General features: G+C 50.3%; 1 protein-coding gene across 3 annotated transcripts in view; it reads right to left on the bottom strand.

Annotated features, from left to right (window-relative positions):
• osbpl6 (oxysterol binding protein-like 6) overlaps positions 1–14415 on the bottom strand; it is a 37793-nt gene that overhangs the window by 8734 nt on the left and 14644 nt on the right. The window contains exons 3-14 of one of the 3 annotated variants that reach the window (XM_084478968.1): positions 13754–13876; positions 12911–12964; positions 12257–12370; positions 11435–11623; positions 9483–9624; positions 8800–8903; positions 8178–8270; positions 6386–6554; positions 5630–5760; positions 3704–3811; positions 2236–2364; positions 588–675 (exon numbers count right to left, since the gene is read on the bottom strand). In XM_084478968.1, coding sequence (XP_084335094.1) covers positions 588–675; positions 2236–2364; positions 3704–3811; positions 5630–5760; positions 6386–6554; positions 8178–8270; positions 8800–8903; positions 9483–9624; positions 11435–11623; positions 12257–12370; positions 12911–12964; positions 13754–13876 — 1444 coding nt within the window. The remainder of the gene's footprint in view (positions 1–587; positions 676–2235; positions 2365–3703; positions 3812–5629; positions 5761–6385; positions 6555–8177; positions 8271–8799; positions 8904–9482; positions 9625–11434; positions 11624–12256; positions 12371–12910; positions 12965–13753; positions 13877–14415) is intronic. The other 2 variants (XM_084478969.1, XM_084478970.1) reach the window with 2 other exon arrangements.

The following is a 14415-nucleotide window of genomic DNA, read 5'->3' on the forward strand; positions in this document are numbered from 1 at the left end:
CCACTCCACACTGATAGCCCTCAGAAGCCTGACTAATGCTTTTGGCACCGAGCAACCCTGCAAAGTCAACCGTCTCACTGATAAATGAACAGGACACACACAAACACACACACACACACACTCAATGACTTTGTGTGTTTGTTTGTGTCTCGAAGTGTGTGTGCGGGTTTCTTTGTGTCTCGAGTGTGTGTGTGAGTGTCTTTCTTTGTGTCTCTAAGTGTGTATGTATGTGTATGTGTATGTGTGTGTGTGTGTGTGTGTGTGTGTCTGTGTCTTTAAGCATGTGTATATCTGTGTGTGTGTTTCTTTGTGACTAAGCGTGTGCGTGTGTGTGTTTGTGTGTCTTTAAGCATGTGTATGTGTGTGTGTGTGTGTGTGTGTGTTCTTTCTTTCAAATCTAACACTAAGCAGGCTTCAACCTGGAGGCTTTATCTGATTGGCGGAGAGGGTTCCAACCCCAAACATCCCCTTGCGCCCATCCCCTCCCAGTACCGGCGAGGCACTGGGCCGCATAGGACCGTTGGGGAGCCTGTTGCGGGGTGCTCAACAGCGTCTGAGTCAGCGTGGGCTCCGTGTCGGGGACTCACTCTGTCTGGAGACGTTATCGGTCACGCTGGCGTTGTCCTCCGAAATGTTATCGCTCACATCGCTGACGTATGACTCATCGTCGGAGGCCTGCGTGGGGAGAGGAGAGGGTAAGGCACGCTCACGCACAGAGGCAAACACACACACACACATACATAGGCGCACACCCACACACACACACAAATGGACACACAAACATACACAGGCACGCACACAAATGGAGACATAAACACACACATATACACAGGCGCATATGCACACTCACGCGCGTGCACACACACACACACACACACACACAGATGCGCAATCACACATTTATTCATACATGCAGACACGCACGGACGCACAAACACACACACACACACACACACACACGAAAGGACTCGTACAGTCATCGGACAAAACATACACACACATAGGGACACACACACACACACACACACACTTACGTACGTACGTACGGACACATACTACACACACACACACACACACACACACACACACACACACAATGCTTTTAGCCGGTGGCTAGCAAACTGCAGCAGGCGCGGGCTGCGTGTCCTACTGCAGTGTTCACAGGACCAGACACTGCAGCATTTCAGCGCCTGTTTCCTCAGCGACGGCAACGAGGCCGCCGACGTTGCCAAGGAGAAACCAGGAACCGTGCTTCCGTTAGCGGCAGTTCGCCGTCTGCCACGTGCCCTCATTACAGCTGTGGGCTACGAACGCTAAGCTAAGCCAAGCAGCAGGCGGACGAAATGGAAGCAGACGAATGGTGACTAATCGCCATCCGCAGAGCTGCTAGCACACGTGTGCGCTGAGCAGGGCTCTGCGGTCGCTGGGCGGCTAGGCTATCGGTCCTATCATCATCGGCTGTTCATTCACAGGAGTTGGAATGAACCAAAAAAGGAAGATGTCTGTCCCTCGGGCGGGGGGGTAGAGAGGGGGGGGGGAATCGTTCTCGCAAGTCGCGTACTGAACCGACGCTCACCAAGCGAACCGCTTATCACTGGGAAACTTGAACTAACAGAGGGGCCCCGACCGCGAGTGTCGGGGCCTTTCAGAGCCCTGGTGTGTGTGTGTGAGCCGTGGAGCCCCCACCACCCCCCCCCCCACTCCGGCTTTGTCTGGGCTTCCGCCGGACGTTATCTCTGCCTCTCACACTGCACTGGTGAAACGCTGACTAACAGCGGGACTCGCGCCGTACAGTCCTCCGCGGCGCGTTATCTGCCTCCCCAGCAGCAGGGCCCCCACCCCCCCCACCACCCCCCACCCACGCACACTCCTTCCTGTGCGTTTCCTCCCCCCCCCCGGTCCTAGTGCCACAACTGTTTAGACGTTTACATGATTCTTTTTCTGTGTCTTCAGTTTAGCACACGCTCATATCCAAAGTGCTCATGTCTAAGAGAGGCTTACGGTGAATACAGAAACAGGCCGTGAAAGACCGGACTGGGGCTTAAGTATCGCCGGATGCACGCCTACGGGCAAGGCTGTGGACGGTCGGGGTTCAAACCCAGGACCTTGAGTGAATCACTGTAACCACGACACTAACCCTAACCCTAACCCTAACCCGAGCCAGCAGGCCCCACCAGTAGGACGGACAGTTAGGGTTGACCTTTGACCTTGATGGATGGAGCGGCGTTGCGTTACCTCGTTTTCTGACGAGCTGGCGGACAGGAGCACCTCCTGGGCGTCGAAGAACTCGGACACCGACTCAGACATGGAGAGCCGGCTCTCGTTGGAGGCCTGTTGGGTCAGAGGGATCCCCATCTGTTCACCCTGAGGACACACACACAGACACACACACACACACACACAGATACATACACACATACAGACACACATACAGACACACACACACACACACACACATACAGACACACACACACACACACACACACACACATACAGATACATACACACATACAGACACACATACAGACACACACACACACACACACACACATACAGACACATACAGACACACACACACACACAGATACATACACACATACAGACACACATACAGACACACACACACACACACACACACAGATACATACACACACACACACACACACACACACACACACAGATACATACACACATACAGACACACACACACACACACACACATACAGACACACACACACACACACACACAGACACATACACACATACAGACACACACACACACACACACACAGATACACACACACACACACACACACAGATACATACACACATACAGACACACACACACACACACACACATACAGACACACACACACACACACACACAGATACATACACACATACAGACACACACACACACACACACACAGATACACACACACACACACACACACACACACACAAACGCAGACACACCAGTTTTACTTAGAGTCTTGAGTTACACAAAAACAACGGGGGGTGAAACAGGGGACTGCAACGTGAGCGCATCAGGGTGACTTTGCCCCGGGTGCTTCTCTCTCTCGTGGGCAGCCAGCCATATTCACCGATCAGTCAGGTCGCCATTGTTATTCTTTGTTCTTTTCTTTTTCTGTTAGGGCCTTGGCACGTGAACCGTTAAGGTCATCCGCCAATGTGTTCGGGAAGCAAACCATTTCTCTGTTAAAAGGTTGGGAATCAATATCGCTATCGACGAATACAGTAAAGAGCGGGCCCGTGAGACGGACGAGCGGAGCGGGAACTGAGGGGTAATGAGCCAGCGGGTTTCCTCTTGGTGATCGGTCAGACCGCGGCGCCGCACCCCCGAGACCGAGCAACAAGATGGACGCAGCGTCTGGGACGTCACCACATCGGTTTGCACAAAGGTCGGTTTGAGAGTCGCCATTGTTTTGTGTATTTGTACGTTTTTTAAGTATCATTGCTTTTATTATTATATTATTTGCTTTGTTCTTACTGGAATTAAATACCATTTCTTGCCGTTGACTTAGTTAGAGGAACTACGTGCTAGTCTCTACCGTGAACCATCTAAAGGCCGCTAAAGGAGCTACATGCTAGCCTCTACCGCGAACCACCATGCTAGTCTCTACCGTGAACCTGAAGGCAGTCAGAGGAGCTCCATGCTAGTCTCTATGCCGCCGGGTCGTACCTCGTCTGGCGTGGAGATGATGTTTACGCTGACCACCTGTTCGCTCAGGACCGACTCGGAGTGGATACGGCTGAGGCGAGTGCGGAGCTCTGCGTTCTGTGACAGCGCCTGCAGTGATGAGACGGCGACATGATGGTTCCAAGATCCAAGATGGCCGTCGCAAACGGTTGTAAGACGGATGACCGTTAAAGTCGCGATTGAGCCCCTCCCAATAGTACTGAGGGAGATTTTCACAATTCATAAAAATCAATATCAGTTCCTTCAACTCTTCAGCTTCAGCTGGCTGAGCAACTGACAGGAACTAACATCGTCAGCACTGACTACAGATTTGTCCCGGCAGTTTTAAACTACCAGTAAGCTGAAATGTTACACATTGCGACTTGAAGGGCCACTGCCTCTATTATTCCAACACATGGGAATAAACACTAGAATCGCAAACGTAAAATGCTCCAGGCTCAAGGAAGACATGGGCTGGACCTCCTGAGGTACCAAAGCTTTCAGGACGTGACCTCATGATCATCTCCTCTTAACTCTTGGGATTCCATTTTCACCGGGTGAATGAAACAAGAACTAAAGCCAGAGGACAACAGATAGTGAAACCATCGCTTTTTCTTGTTGAAGTTTATATTTTTGACTTGTGAGAGTGCGAGAGTAATATAAGAATAAGTTAATAACAGAGTAGGAGCTACAGCTAAATACAGCTAATTAGGAGACTTTAAAATCCCCTGACCCAATCCCCTGACCCATCACACCTTTAACGAATTATACATAAAAGACTCAAAACTAATTAGCGACAAAAAGAAAGAAAACGTGGACCACACAGCTCGACAAATGGCTGTCAACTCCGGGGAGAAACCGACCAATGAGTTCAGGGGCTTCCAGAGAGAGCCCTGAGTAGCAGGAAGCTAACACCCTGATGACATGGCTCATCAGACTCCCCCTCCCCCCCCCCCCCCCCCCCCCCCCCCACCAATTAGTACGACCCAAGCTCCTTCACTCCGCTGCCCGGGCGCTGACGGGCACGGCCGTCTCTCCGGGAGGGGACAGTGACTGCGAGGGGGTCAGCCGTGACTGTTTTTTAAAATAGACGCGAGGCGTGCTTAAAGCCCCGTTCAGATGAGTCATTTGCAACGGGCGACTGCTGGCAAGAGCATCACGGGCAGCGGCGTAGCTATGCACGGTGCCCCCTCGCGCAAACTCACAGAGCATGATCATAAACCTCGACCGCAACTGTCTGAATTCGCATGAGCTAAGTCTAGTCATGAATTTCCATGAAATGGCGGGGGTTATGGAGCTAATGCAAACTACGCTACGCCAATGATGGTAGCGGAGAGGTAACGGACCCAGGACGTCAGTGGCCGTCGTAGCGACCGATGCAGGGGGCTTATGCCCGCTTGGGCAAGGAGATGGAAGCTGGCGAGGCGCCGGCTCTTCTAAAAACAAACACTAACTTCAGGGCTTTATTTCACCTGGAGCGACTGGGGAACGATAATCTTTGCAGATCTTTTTTATCTCGATAGGGCTTTAAAAACATCTGAGGTGAAATAAATCTCTCTCCATCACGTGAGGGGCGGCATGTGGCTCTAGTTTGATCCTCTAGCTCCTCCTAGCTGAGTGTCGAGGTGTCCCTGAGCAAGGCACATCACCCTGACTGCTCCCGACGAGCTGGCTGTCTCCTTGCATGGTTGACACCGCCGTCGGTGTGCGAACGTCTGCATGAATGGGTGAATGCCAGGCAGTATTGTAAAGCGCTTTGAGTGGCCACTGGTTAGAAATGCGCTGTGTAAAAGCCGTCCATTTACCATTTACATGACACCTGGATTCCCAGAAATGGGAATACACGGCGTTTAGTTTTTAGCTTAGACACCGCGGGAGCATTGAAAGAGTTTGGGGTCGGCGGCGTTGGAAGGCTGTGTGTGCGTTCACCTGGGACAGGGACTTCCTGAGGGTGTTGATCTGGGCTGCCTGGCTGCTCTGCTCCTGGTCGGACAGGATCTGCTTGATCTTCTCCTTCTCGATGCCCACCGTGTTGAAGGCGGACCTCAGCAGACAGTGGACTGGGGAGAGGGGAACGGAGAGCACACGTTTACTACCGCCGTACCGCTGCGAGTGTGGAGCGCACGGCCGCACGCCATACACACACAGACACATACCTCGTCCATACACGCACACACACACATCCCATACACACGCATACACACACATTGACCACAAACACACACTCGCACACCCCATACACACACATACACACACACCGACCACACACACTCATGCACATGCACAACACATCCCATGCACACATACACACTTATTCATCAAACACACACACACACACACACACACACACACACACACATATATATATAAATATACACACACACACGCACACTCATTAACACCCACCCACCATCACAGACAAAACAGACACATAAACACACACACACATGCACACACAGACACACACAGGCCCCAGCCTGGTAGATTATGTTAATAATCAGCAATCCACCCACACTAAGCATCCACTGGGCCCTGCGGCCCCTACAGCAGCAGCAGTAGCAGCAGCAGCATTAGAAGCATTAGCATTAGCATTAGCATTAGCATCAGCATCATTAACATCATTAATATCATTGGCAGCAGCAGCAGCCCCTACAGCAGTGCACGTTGGCCCCGGCTGCTGCCTACCCTTCTGAGCGATGGTGCAGAAGTCCTCCTGCAGCTTGATGTAATCGCCGGCCCCCTCCGCGCAGTCTGCGTGGCGCGGCGGGGGCACCTGGAAGTCCACCAGCTCAGCGCACAGGTTGGGGTTGGACGAGTGGAGGCGGACCGGGGGTATGCCCGCGGACAGAGGTACCTGGGGGGGAGGGGGGGAGGGTGAGAGAGGGGGAGGGAGGCGGTGGTCACACACCAGGGAGAACAGAGCAGAGAGCCGCTGGAGACCGGTGGGCTGGTGGCCCGGCTGGGTTCATGTCCCCGCAGTGCGTGGTTATACCAGGTGGTGAGGGGTGATCTGACCCCACAGTGAGATTATACATCAAACACACACCGGGCCTTCTGGAAACACCAATGTTATGTAATACCACTTGAAACAAAGTTCACTGTTGTTGCATTCTTCTCTGATTCCAGCTTGATTCCAGCGTGTCATATGATAATATGTATTTAATAAGGGTAACGCTTTGTGCCCATATGGATGGGTGGATTCTGAAAAAGCACCACAGCCAACTGAATCAGCAGTAAAGGCAGGCTCTGTAGTGCGATGCACAACAAGGGAAATTAGAGAAAGCAAATTCATCCTTATTCATGCACTGCCACAGCAATCAATTTTGGTGGGTACTGCCAGAAAAGGAATGGGGAAAAGAAAAAACTTAGCTGTAAATAAAACAAGCTTTTTTTGTGGTGGGGGTGGGGGTGGGGGGGTTATTATGTAAAATGTGCCTAAAGTGCTTATTTAACTTTAAGTGGATCCGGAAAGTTTAGAGTTTAAATTATGTCTGACGCACGATTCGGAAAGTTATGGTAATTGGTTATTAGTGCGCAGAGCGCTTAAACTTCCGACACCCACGCGAGGCCGAGAGGAATCCACTCTGTGAACGGGAGTGTCGGGTCGGAGCAGTTTCATGTGTCAACGTGTGAATAGTCCCACTCTCTAACAGCAAGCGATGGGATAATGTTTCTAACGTCGGAATAATACAGATTATCTCGCTGCTCTTTCTATTGGCTCAGATAAACAGCAACAATATCTACCGTCAATACAGATGTTTACTTTTACGTCGAAAGTCTATTGGTGACACGTATCAAGTCATCAGCACATGGCATCTAGGGACACTTTGGATGTTCATAAGGACCATGGCATGTTTACATTAGAATAATTACATGAGAAATATATTTCATTCCAGTAATAACAAAGCAATACTTTTTCTTTCCAGTTGTCATGTCTGTGGCTAGTTCATCTTCATATTATTACTATTTCTACTCTTACAATGTTGTTTTTCATATAGCCAATTTTACTATTGTATATCTTTTGTCATTTGTACTGTAACATTTACCTGCCTAATGAACTACAGATGGAAATTAGCCCCCGGGCTACAATCTGGCACATTTACGTGTACTGCTGTACATGTTTATTAATGCGCATTGTCCTGAAATAAATTAATTTTATTAAATTAAGTTAATTGACAATTAAATTCTAAATAAGACTAATCAATCTATACATTTCTGTCAGTTAGCAGAAGCTTCTGGAGCCTTCAGATCTCCTGAAGGAGCAGTAAGGAGCTAAGACCTCTTGCTCATTGGCGCCTACAGGTGGACCGCAGACGCTGGGGATCGAACCAGGAACCTTTCGTCTGGGAGCCCTAGCCACTGCGCTGTCCTCCATACGTCAAATATGAATCAAATGTAAATATCTAAAATCTATGAATCTCCCCGTCCTAACTGACACATCGATGGAGATCAGGGGGCGACAGAGTGAAACATGTACCTGGAGCTGGAACTTAGAGTCTTTGCCGACACTTTTTGTTCTCCATCTTCGGTTCAACCGCTTCTCTTTCTTTGATAACTCTACGCAATTGGTCTAAGCCAATCAAAAACGTGGATCAAAATATAGAAAAAAAGCAGTTAGTAAGGGGTGCAAAACAAAACACAACAGATTCAAATCAAAACAAACAGAGCCGGGGTGAAGGCCAAGCCAAGGTCACAGCGGGGAGCCAAACACGACCTCAGGGCGGTGAGCTGCACGTCGCCTCAGAGACAATGTCATTCAACCAAAACAGGGGATCGACCCTGCTTGATATGAGGAGATGCAGTGGACGAGATCTCCTTTTTTTAGTCTCGTTGTTAGCGATAGGGAAGGCACTCTTCCAGACATCAAGCAGGAGAAAATGGCATTCGGAAGGGGTTTCAATGATGAATGGATTGGTTTTAACAGATTTCATTTAATAATGGTTAAATAGACTTTAGATTATACCGGCATCGATACATCCAACAGTGCGTTCCACACACATTAATCTCCCTTAAAAAGGGTTCCGCTATAACACATCTCCCCAGGAGCCTTAAAGGAGATGCGCGCGTGAGTGTGTATGTACGGTGTGTGTGTGCGGTACCTGCATATCAGTGAAGTTGGGCGCAGACTGGGTCCGCTGGAGGATCTCCAGACTCTGCAGTAACTTACTGAGCTCTATCAGGCTGGACTGGCAGCGGGCGAGCTCTGGAACACAACCACACACGGTCACAGGAGTACAACACACAAACACACACACACACACACACACACACACACACACACACACACACAGAGCACACATGCACCCACATACACACACAAACACATGAGACATACACACACACACGAGACATGCACATATAGACACACGAGATACAGTATACACGCAACCTCGCGTGGACACACACGCACGCACAAACACACAAGCACACACATACACCCATCATCGCATGGACCCACACACACATTCACACACAAGCACACCACACACACACACACACACACACACACGCACAAACACACACGTGTGTATGTCTCATGTTTTATTCCCATCTCCTCTGCTGGAGTGTGAGTGTGTGTGGGGCGATGCAAGGGGGAGAGGCGAGGCACTTAAGCCGTTTAAATGAGTCTGATGGATGCACCACTTGACGGTCGAGGAAGTGGTTGGTAGAGGAGGAGGAGGAGGAAGAGGGGGGGGCGGGGGGGGGGGAGGAGGAGGAGGATGGGGAGGGGGAGGAGGAGCACCATGGGGGGGGGGGGGGGGGGTTGGGGGGTGGCACTTACCCTCCGCACACTTGTCCATCTCCTCAGACTCCTGGAGCCACGCGGCCACCTTGCTCTGCCCGTTGCTGTAGGAGGCGGGGAGGCTGCTGCTGCTGCTGCTGCTGGGGGCCACAGGCTGCCACGGGAGGTTACTGGGCTTAGCCTGGAGGAGCAGGAGGAGAGGGAGGAGGAGGGGAGGAGAGGGAGGAGGAGGAGGAGGGGAGGAGAGAGAGGAGAGAGAGGGAGGAGGAAGAGGAAGAAATGAGGGAGGAGAAGGAAGAGGAGAGGGAGGAGGAGGAGAGGGAGGAGGAGAGGGAGGAGGGGGAAACAGACACACCCAGAAGCCAGTTAATTTTTAATTAGGTGGGGAGAATTGCTACACTCACAGGGACAGACAGACAGAAAGACAGACAGATACAGATAGAAATGCAAATGAAAAAAAAACATTTGGACTATATAATATTACTATTTTAATATATTCTCTACAATGTGCCTTCCCTTCTCTTATCTTCTCTTATCTCTCAGGCTGCCCTGCTCAAGCGGGAGTGAATGAACTCGGAGACATATTCCGATGAACCCTGCCGCATAATCTTCTCTCCGTCTGTGATAATGAGGCAGTGGGTCTCACGCCGCGGCACTCCCCTGGCTCTCGGGGGGAGAGGGGTTAGAGATCCAGGCATCAAGGCAGGCGTCTGATCACCTCTGATGGGGTGAGAGCACAGCTAAGACTCCCCTCTCTGGAGCTGCCTGGATGCCTGACTGGCATACCAGCAACGCTCACACACACACACACACACACACACACACGCACACGCACATGCACGTACACGCGCACATGCACGCACACACATGCTCACACACACACACACACACACACACACACACACACACACATGCACACACAAACGCATGCACACACACACGTACTCACGCACATGCACACACACAGCCACACACCCTTACACTCCCACACATACATATACCTTAACACACATACACACACAGGTATGATATGCACGCACATCCACACACACAAACACGCACACACACACACACACACACACACACACACACACACACACACACACACACACACACACACACACACAAACACACACACTAACACACTTACACACTCACACACGCTTACACACACACACACTCCATCCCATGCTACCGAGACATGTTGGGATTTCATCCCAGGTTTGGAGCGCAGCAGCCGTCTAGACAAAGCGTTTAGCCTGACGTCCAGGCGATAGCGAGCTGGATACAATTACCATTTCCAACGGGCATCACAGGATTGACGGCATATCTAATGACATGCGATCCAACGTCAGTCTTCTTAATGAGCCTCGTGCCGCCGGCTTAATATAATTGATTGAGTGCTTGATTGATAGATGATGACGATACCAATAGTGTTAATACGTTTCTTACAGAGTGCCTCTCTGAAGTCAAATGACAGAAACAGAGCTTTCTGTTGAACCGGCTGGATGCAAAGGTCTGCGAATAGGTGTTAACCAAATCCATTCATAACCCTATAATAACCCTATCCTGAGCTAAAGAGCAAATGTAAAAAGAAAATATAATATTCAACAACAGTCCAATTCTGTCCAATTCTTATATCTGTCTGTCTGTATATAAACTGTCCGTATATCACAGAATGTACGACTGACTAGTGATCACATAATATTTAAGTAATTGATACAATAATGTGAATGAATAAATGAACAATTGTTGAAATTAACACAAAATAGATTTTATCACACAAATTAATAATTTGGGTAAGGAATTTTATCACACCAATGAATAATTTGTGTGATAATCTCTTCATATCAGACCTAATCACCAATGAAACAATGCAATAAAAACCTAATACCACTTCTATCACTGCTGCACTAATATCCTCTTAACTCAACACCATCTCCTCCCGATGCTCTCGGGAAAGGCCCAGAATGCACTGCGGCGCGACCGACCTTGACTTCGTGCACCGCAGGGGGCGGGGGCTGCGGTGACTCCACCGCTGCGGGGGCCGGCGCCGGAGGTGGGGGGGGGAACATCCGGATGGTGGCGTCACGCGGAGAGCGCACAATCTCGTTCTGGCGGTAGAGCCGGTGGTGGCGCAGCTTGGACACCCAGGCGTCGAAGATCTCCTGGGATTTGACCTGCGGACAGAGGAGAGCCGTCCTGGGTTTGCACCTGCACCCTCGTGCACCCTCGTGCACCCTCGTGCACCCTCGTGCACCCTCGTGCAGGTGTACTTTGGAGTGTTAAAGGGGGTACTCAGAAATAAATAAAAAAACCTATTATTTATTTTTTTACTCTTTCCGAGCAAGTTCCAATTCTGAAAGCTAGGAGTGTTGTTGAAATGTAGACAAGTGGGAATCTGTAAAAAATAAAGCGCATCCAGAAATACCATCATAATAATATTGTGGGTATTTTTTCTCCCTCGTTTACATGGCCACTAACGAATACTCAGATAAGGCTCCTTTGCGCGGGTGGATGAGACATGAATCTCCGCCTCTTTTGCTGCGTTCACACCGTGAACACCCTGACCGCGACGTGATCACGGCGTACACGCGACAAAGTACACTAAACGACGGTCAAGTTCTTTTAACTTAACCCTTAACCGTGTAATTCCCCGGGGAGAAAACCCAACCGCTTTACCCAACTCAAATGTTCACATGAGCGCGGTTTGATTCGATTTCAATCTGAACGACTGCCTTAATCCGGTTCCGATGGGTTTTTCTGCGGTGGCGCAGATGGGACCTCGTCCAATCAGACGCGGCGGCCCGCACCTTCAGGTGGTAGATGTGCTCCTCCGTGTCCAGGTCGATGCGCCGCGCCCTCTTCTTCACCGACATGACGGACAGGCCCACGTCGATGCTGCCGTGCAGTTTACCCCTCTGGATCTGAGGAGAAGCACAGGAAGTAGGTGGTGAGACTCCCGGTGTGGGGACCTGGACTGAGAGCGCTCTGGTTCTGTTTTCACATCAACCGGTCGGCGTTGGCATTGGGACTGGCTGTGGTGTTATCATATGGATCACACAACAATGAGGCTGGTTGGTGTAACACTTAACCACAGCAACATCTCCTGGGAGAGAGATCATGTTCCGTAATTTGTGTTAGGCTACAGCACTTTGTTTCTGTATCACGTTATATAATGTACAGTCCCTGGTTTCTACAGTCCCTGGTTATTGTTGTTCCTGGTTTCTACAGTCCCTGGTTCTACACACCTGGTTACTATTCCCTGGTTACTAGTCCCTGGTTACTAGTCCCTGGTTCTACAGTCCCTGGTTTCTACAGTCCCTGGTTTCTACAGTCCCTGGTCTCTGTAGCTGCTGTTTTCTACAGTCCCTGGTCTCTGTAGCTGCTGGTTTCTACAGTCCCTGGTCTCTGTAGCTGCTGGTTTCTACAGTCCCTGGTCTCTGTAGCTGCTGTTTTCTACTCACATCGATGGGAGACTTGGAGTACTTCAGCATCCCATTGTCCAGAACAAAGAACCGCTGTAAAGAAACAAATTGAAAATACATGTTTAACAGAGTTTCACCGTAAAAGTGGTGTAATATAATAATTCTTGAATAACTCTTGAATAGACACACACCTATCACAATGATCATATTATAAATTGTTTTGATCAATGGAAAGCCCAATCTCCAGTGCCTAACACACCATTAAATTCACCTCCCTATTAATGCGGATAAAATGCATCCATGGTGGAATATATTTTAAGCATCGATTTATTTGTGTCCTTGTACTTTTGTGTGTTTTGTTTGCATCTCGACTTTCCTCATTCAGGCCTCCTGCATTTTACAAGGTCAGAGGCAAGCAGAGGCACTGCAAAAAGACTTGAAATGGAGAGAGATGGCAGAGATGAAAAATCGGGCCTGAGGAAATGCAGACAGAGAGACAGAGCGAGAGAGCAAGAGAGCGAGAGAGCGAGAGAGCGAGAGAGAGAGAGAGAGAGAGAGAGAGAGAGACAGACGAAGAGCGATACAGAGAGGGAGAGAGAGAGAGTGACATAGACAGAGAGACAGAGAGAGACAGAGACAGAGACAGAGGCCGGGAGAGAGAGAGAGACAGAGACGAAGAGAGAGAGACAGAGAGAGACAGACAGCGAGAGAAACAAAGAGAGAGAAAGAGACGAGACAGAGGGACAGAGTGAGAAAGACGGCGAGGAAACGCCTTTTTCTCTATTGACAGACGAAGCACTGCTTAAGATTCCAACGGCCCCTCGTCCACAAAATAAATCAATTCCAATAAGTACAAACTCTCCGTGGGCCCCCGACCCGTACCTTGTGCCAGCCTTTCAGCGGCCATTTCCGCTTCTTCAGCATGAAGCCCTCGTGTTTGTCTGGTCTCTGCACGTTGCTCTGGCCTATCTTCAGGCCCTCTATGATCTCCCAGCTGTCGGCCTCCTAGGGACAGGGGGGGGGGGAGAGACACACAACAACGTCATGTCAGAGCCCATCACCTCACGCCTCACACTTGGAGAAGGGCCACCTCGTTTTTGGAGTGGCGTGCGGAAAAAAACAAAAAACGCTTTCACGCCTGGCGTCGGCGGTGGTCACCGTGACACGCAGAGACAACAGTGGTGCCGGAGCCCGTCATTAGTCCGTCAACGGATCCACGTAGTTTTTGAAGAAAACCCACCCCTCCGTTTACAAACCCCCCCCCCCCTTGCTGACCCCAGCGCTTCCCCTCCATTAGCTTCGGGTGTTCGCCTGACTCAACGGTTCCTGCTTGTGCCCAGTCGGCAAATCAAAGGACCACCTCCGCACACCGGGAGCGATGAGGTCACGCTGGGACGTCCCGCGGGGGAGGGGGGACGACTTGTCGTTTCGTAGACATTGGCTAACGGGTTGTAAAGCAGCCAGTGTGTGAGGCTAGCTGCGTGTGTGGCCACGTGTTTGAGGCTGTGCGGTCGACACACACGCGTCTTCGAGAGAAGGACTCC

Source organism: Micromesistius poutassou (assembly GCF_964030765.1).
Source record: "Micromesistius poutassou genome assembly, chromosome: 14".
NCBI classification, from domain to species: Eukaryota; Metazoa; Chordata; class Actinopteri; order Gadiformes; family Gadidae; genus Micromesistius; species Micromesistius poutassou.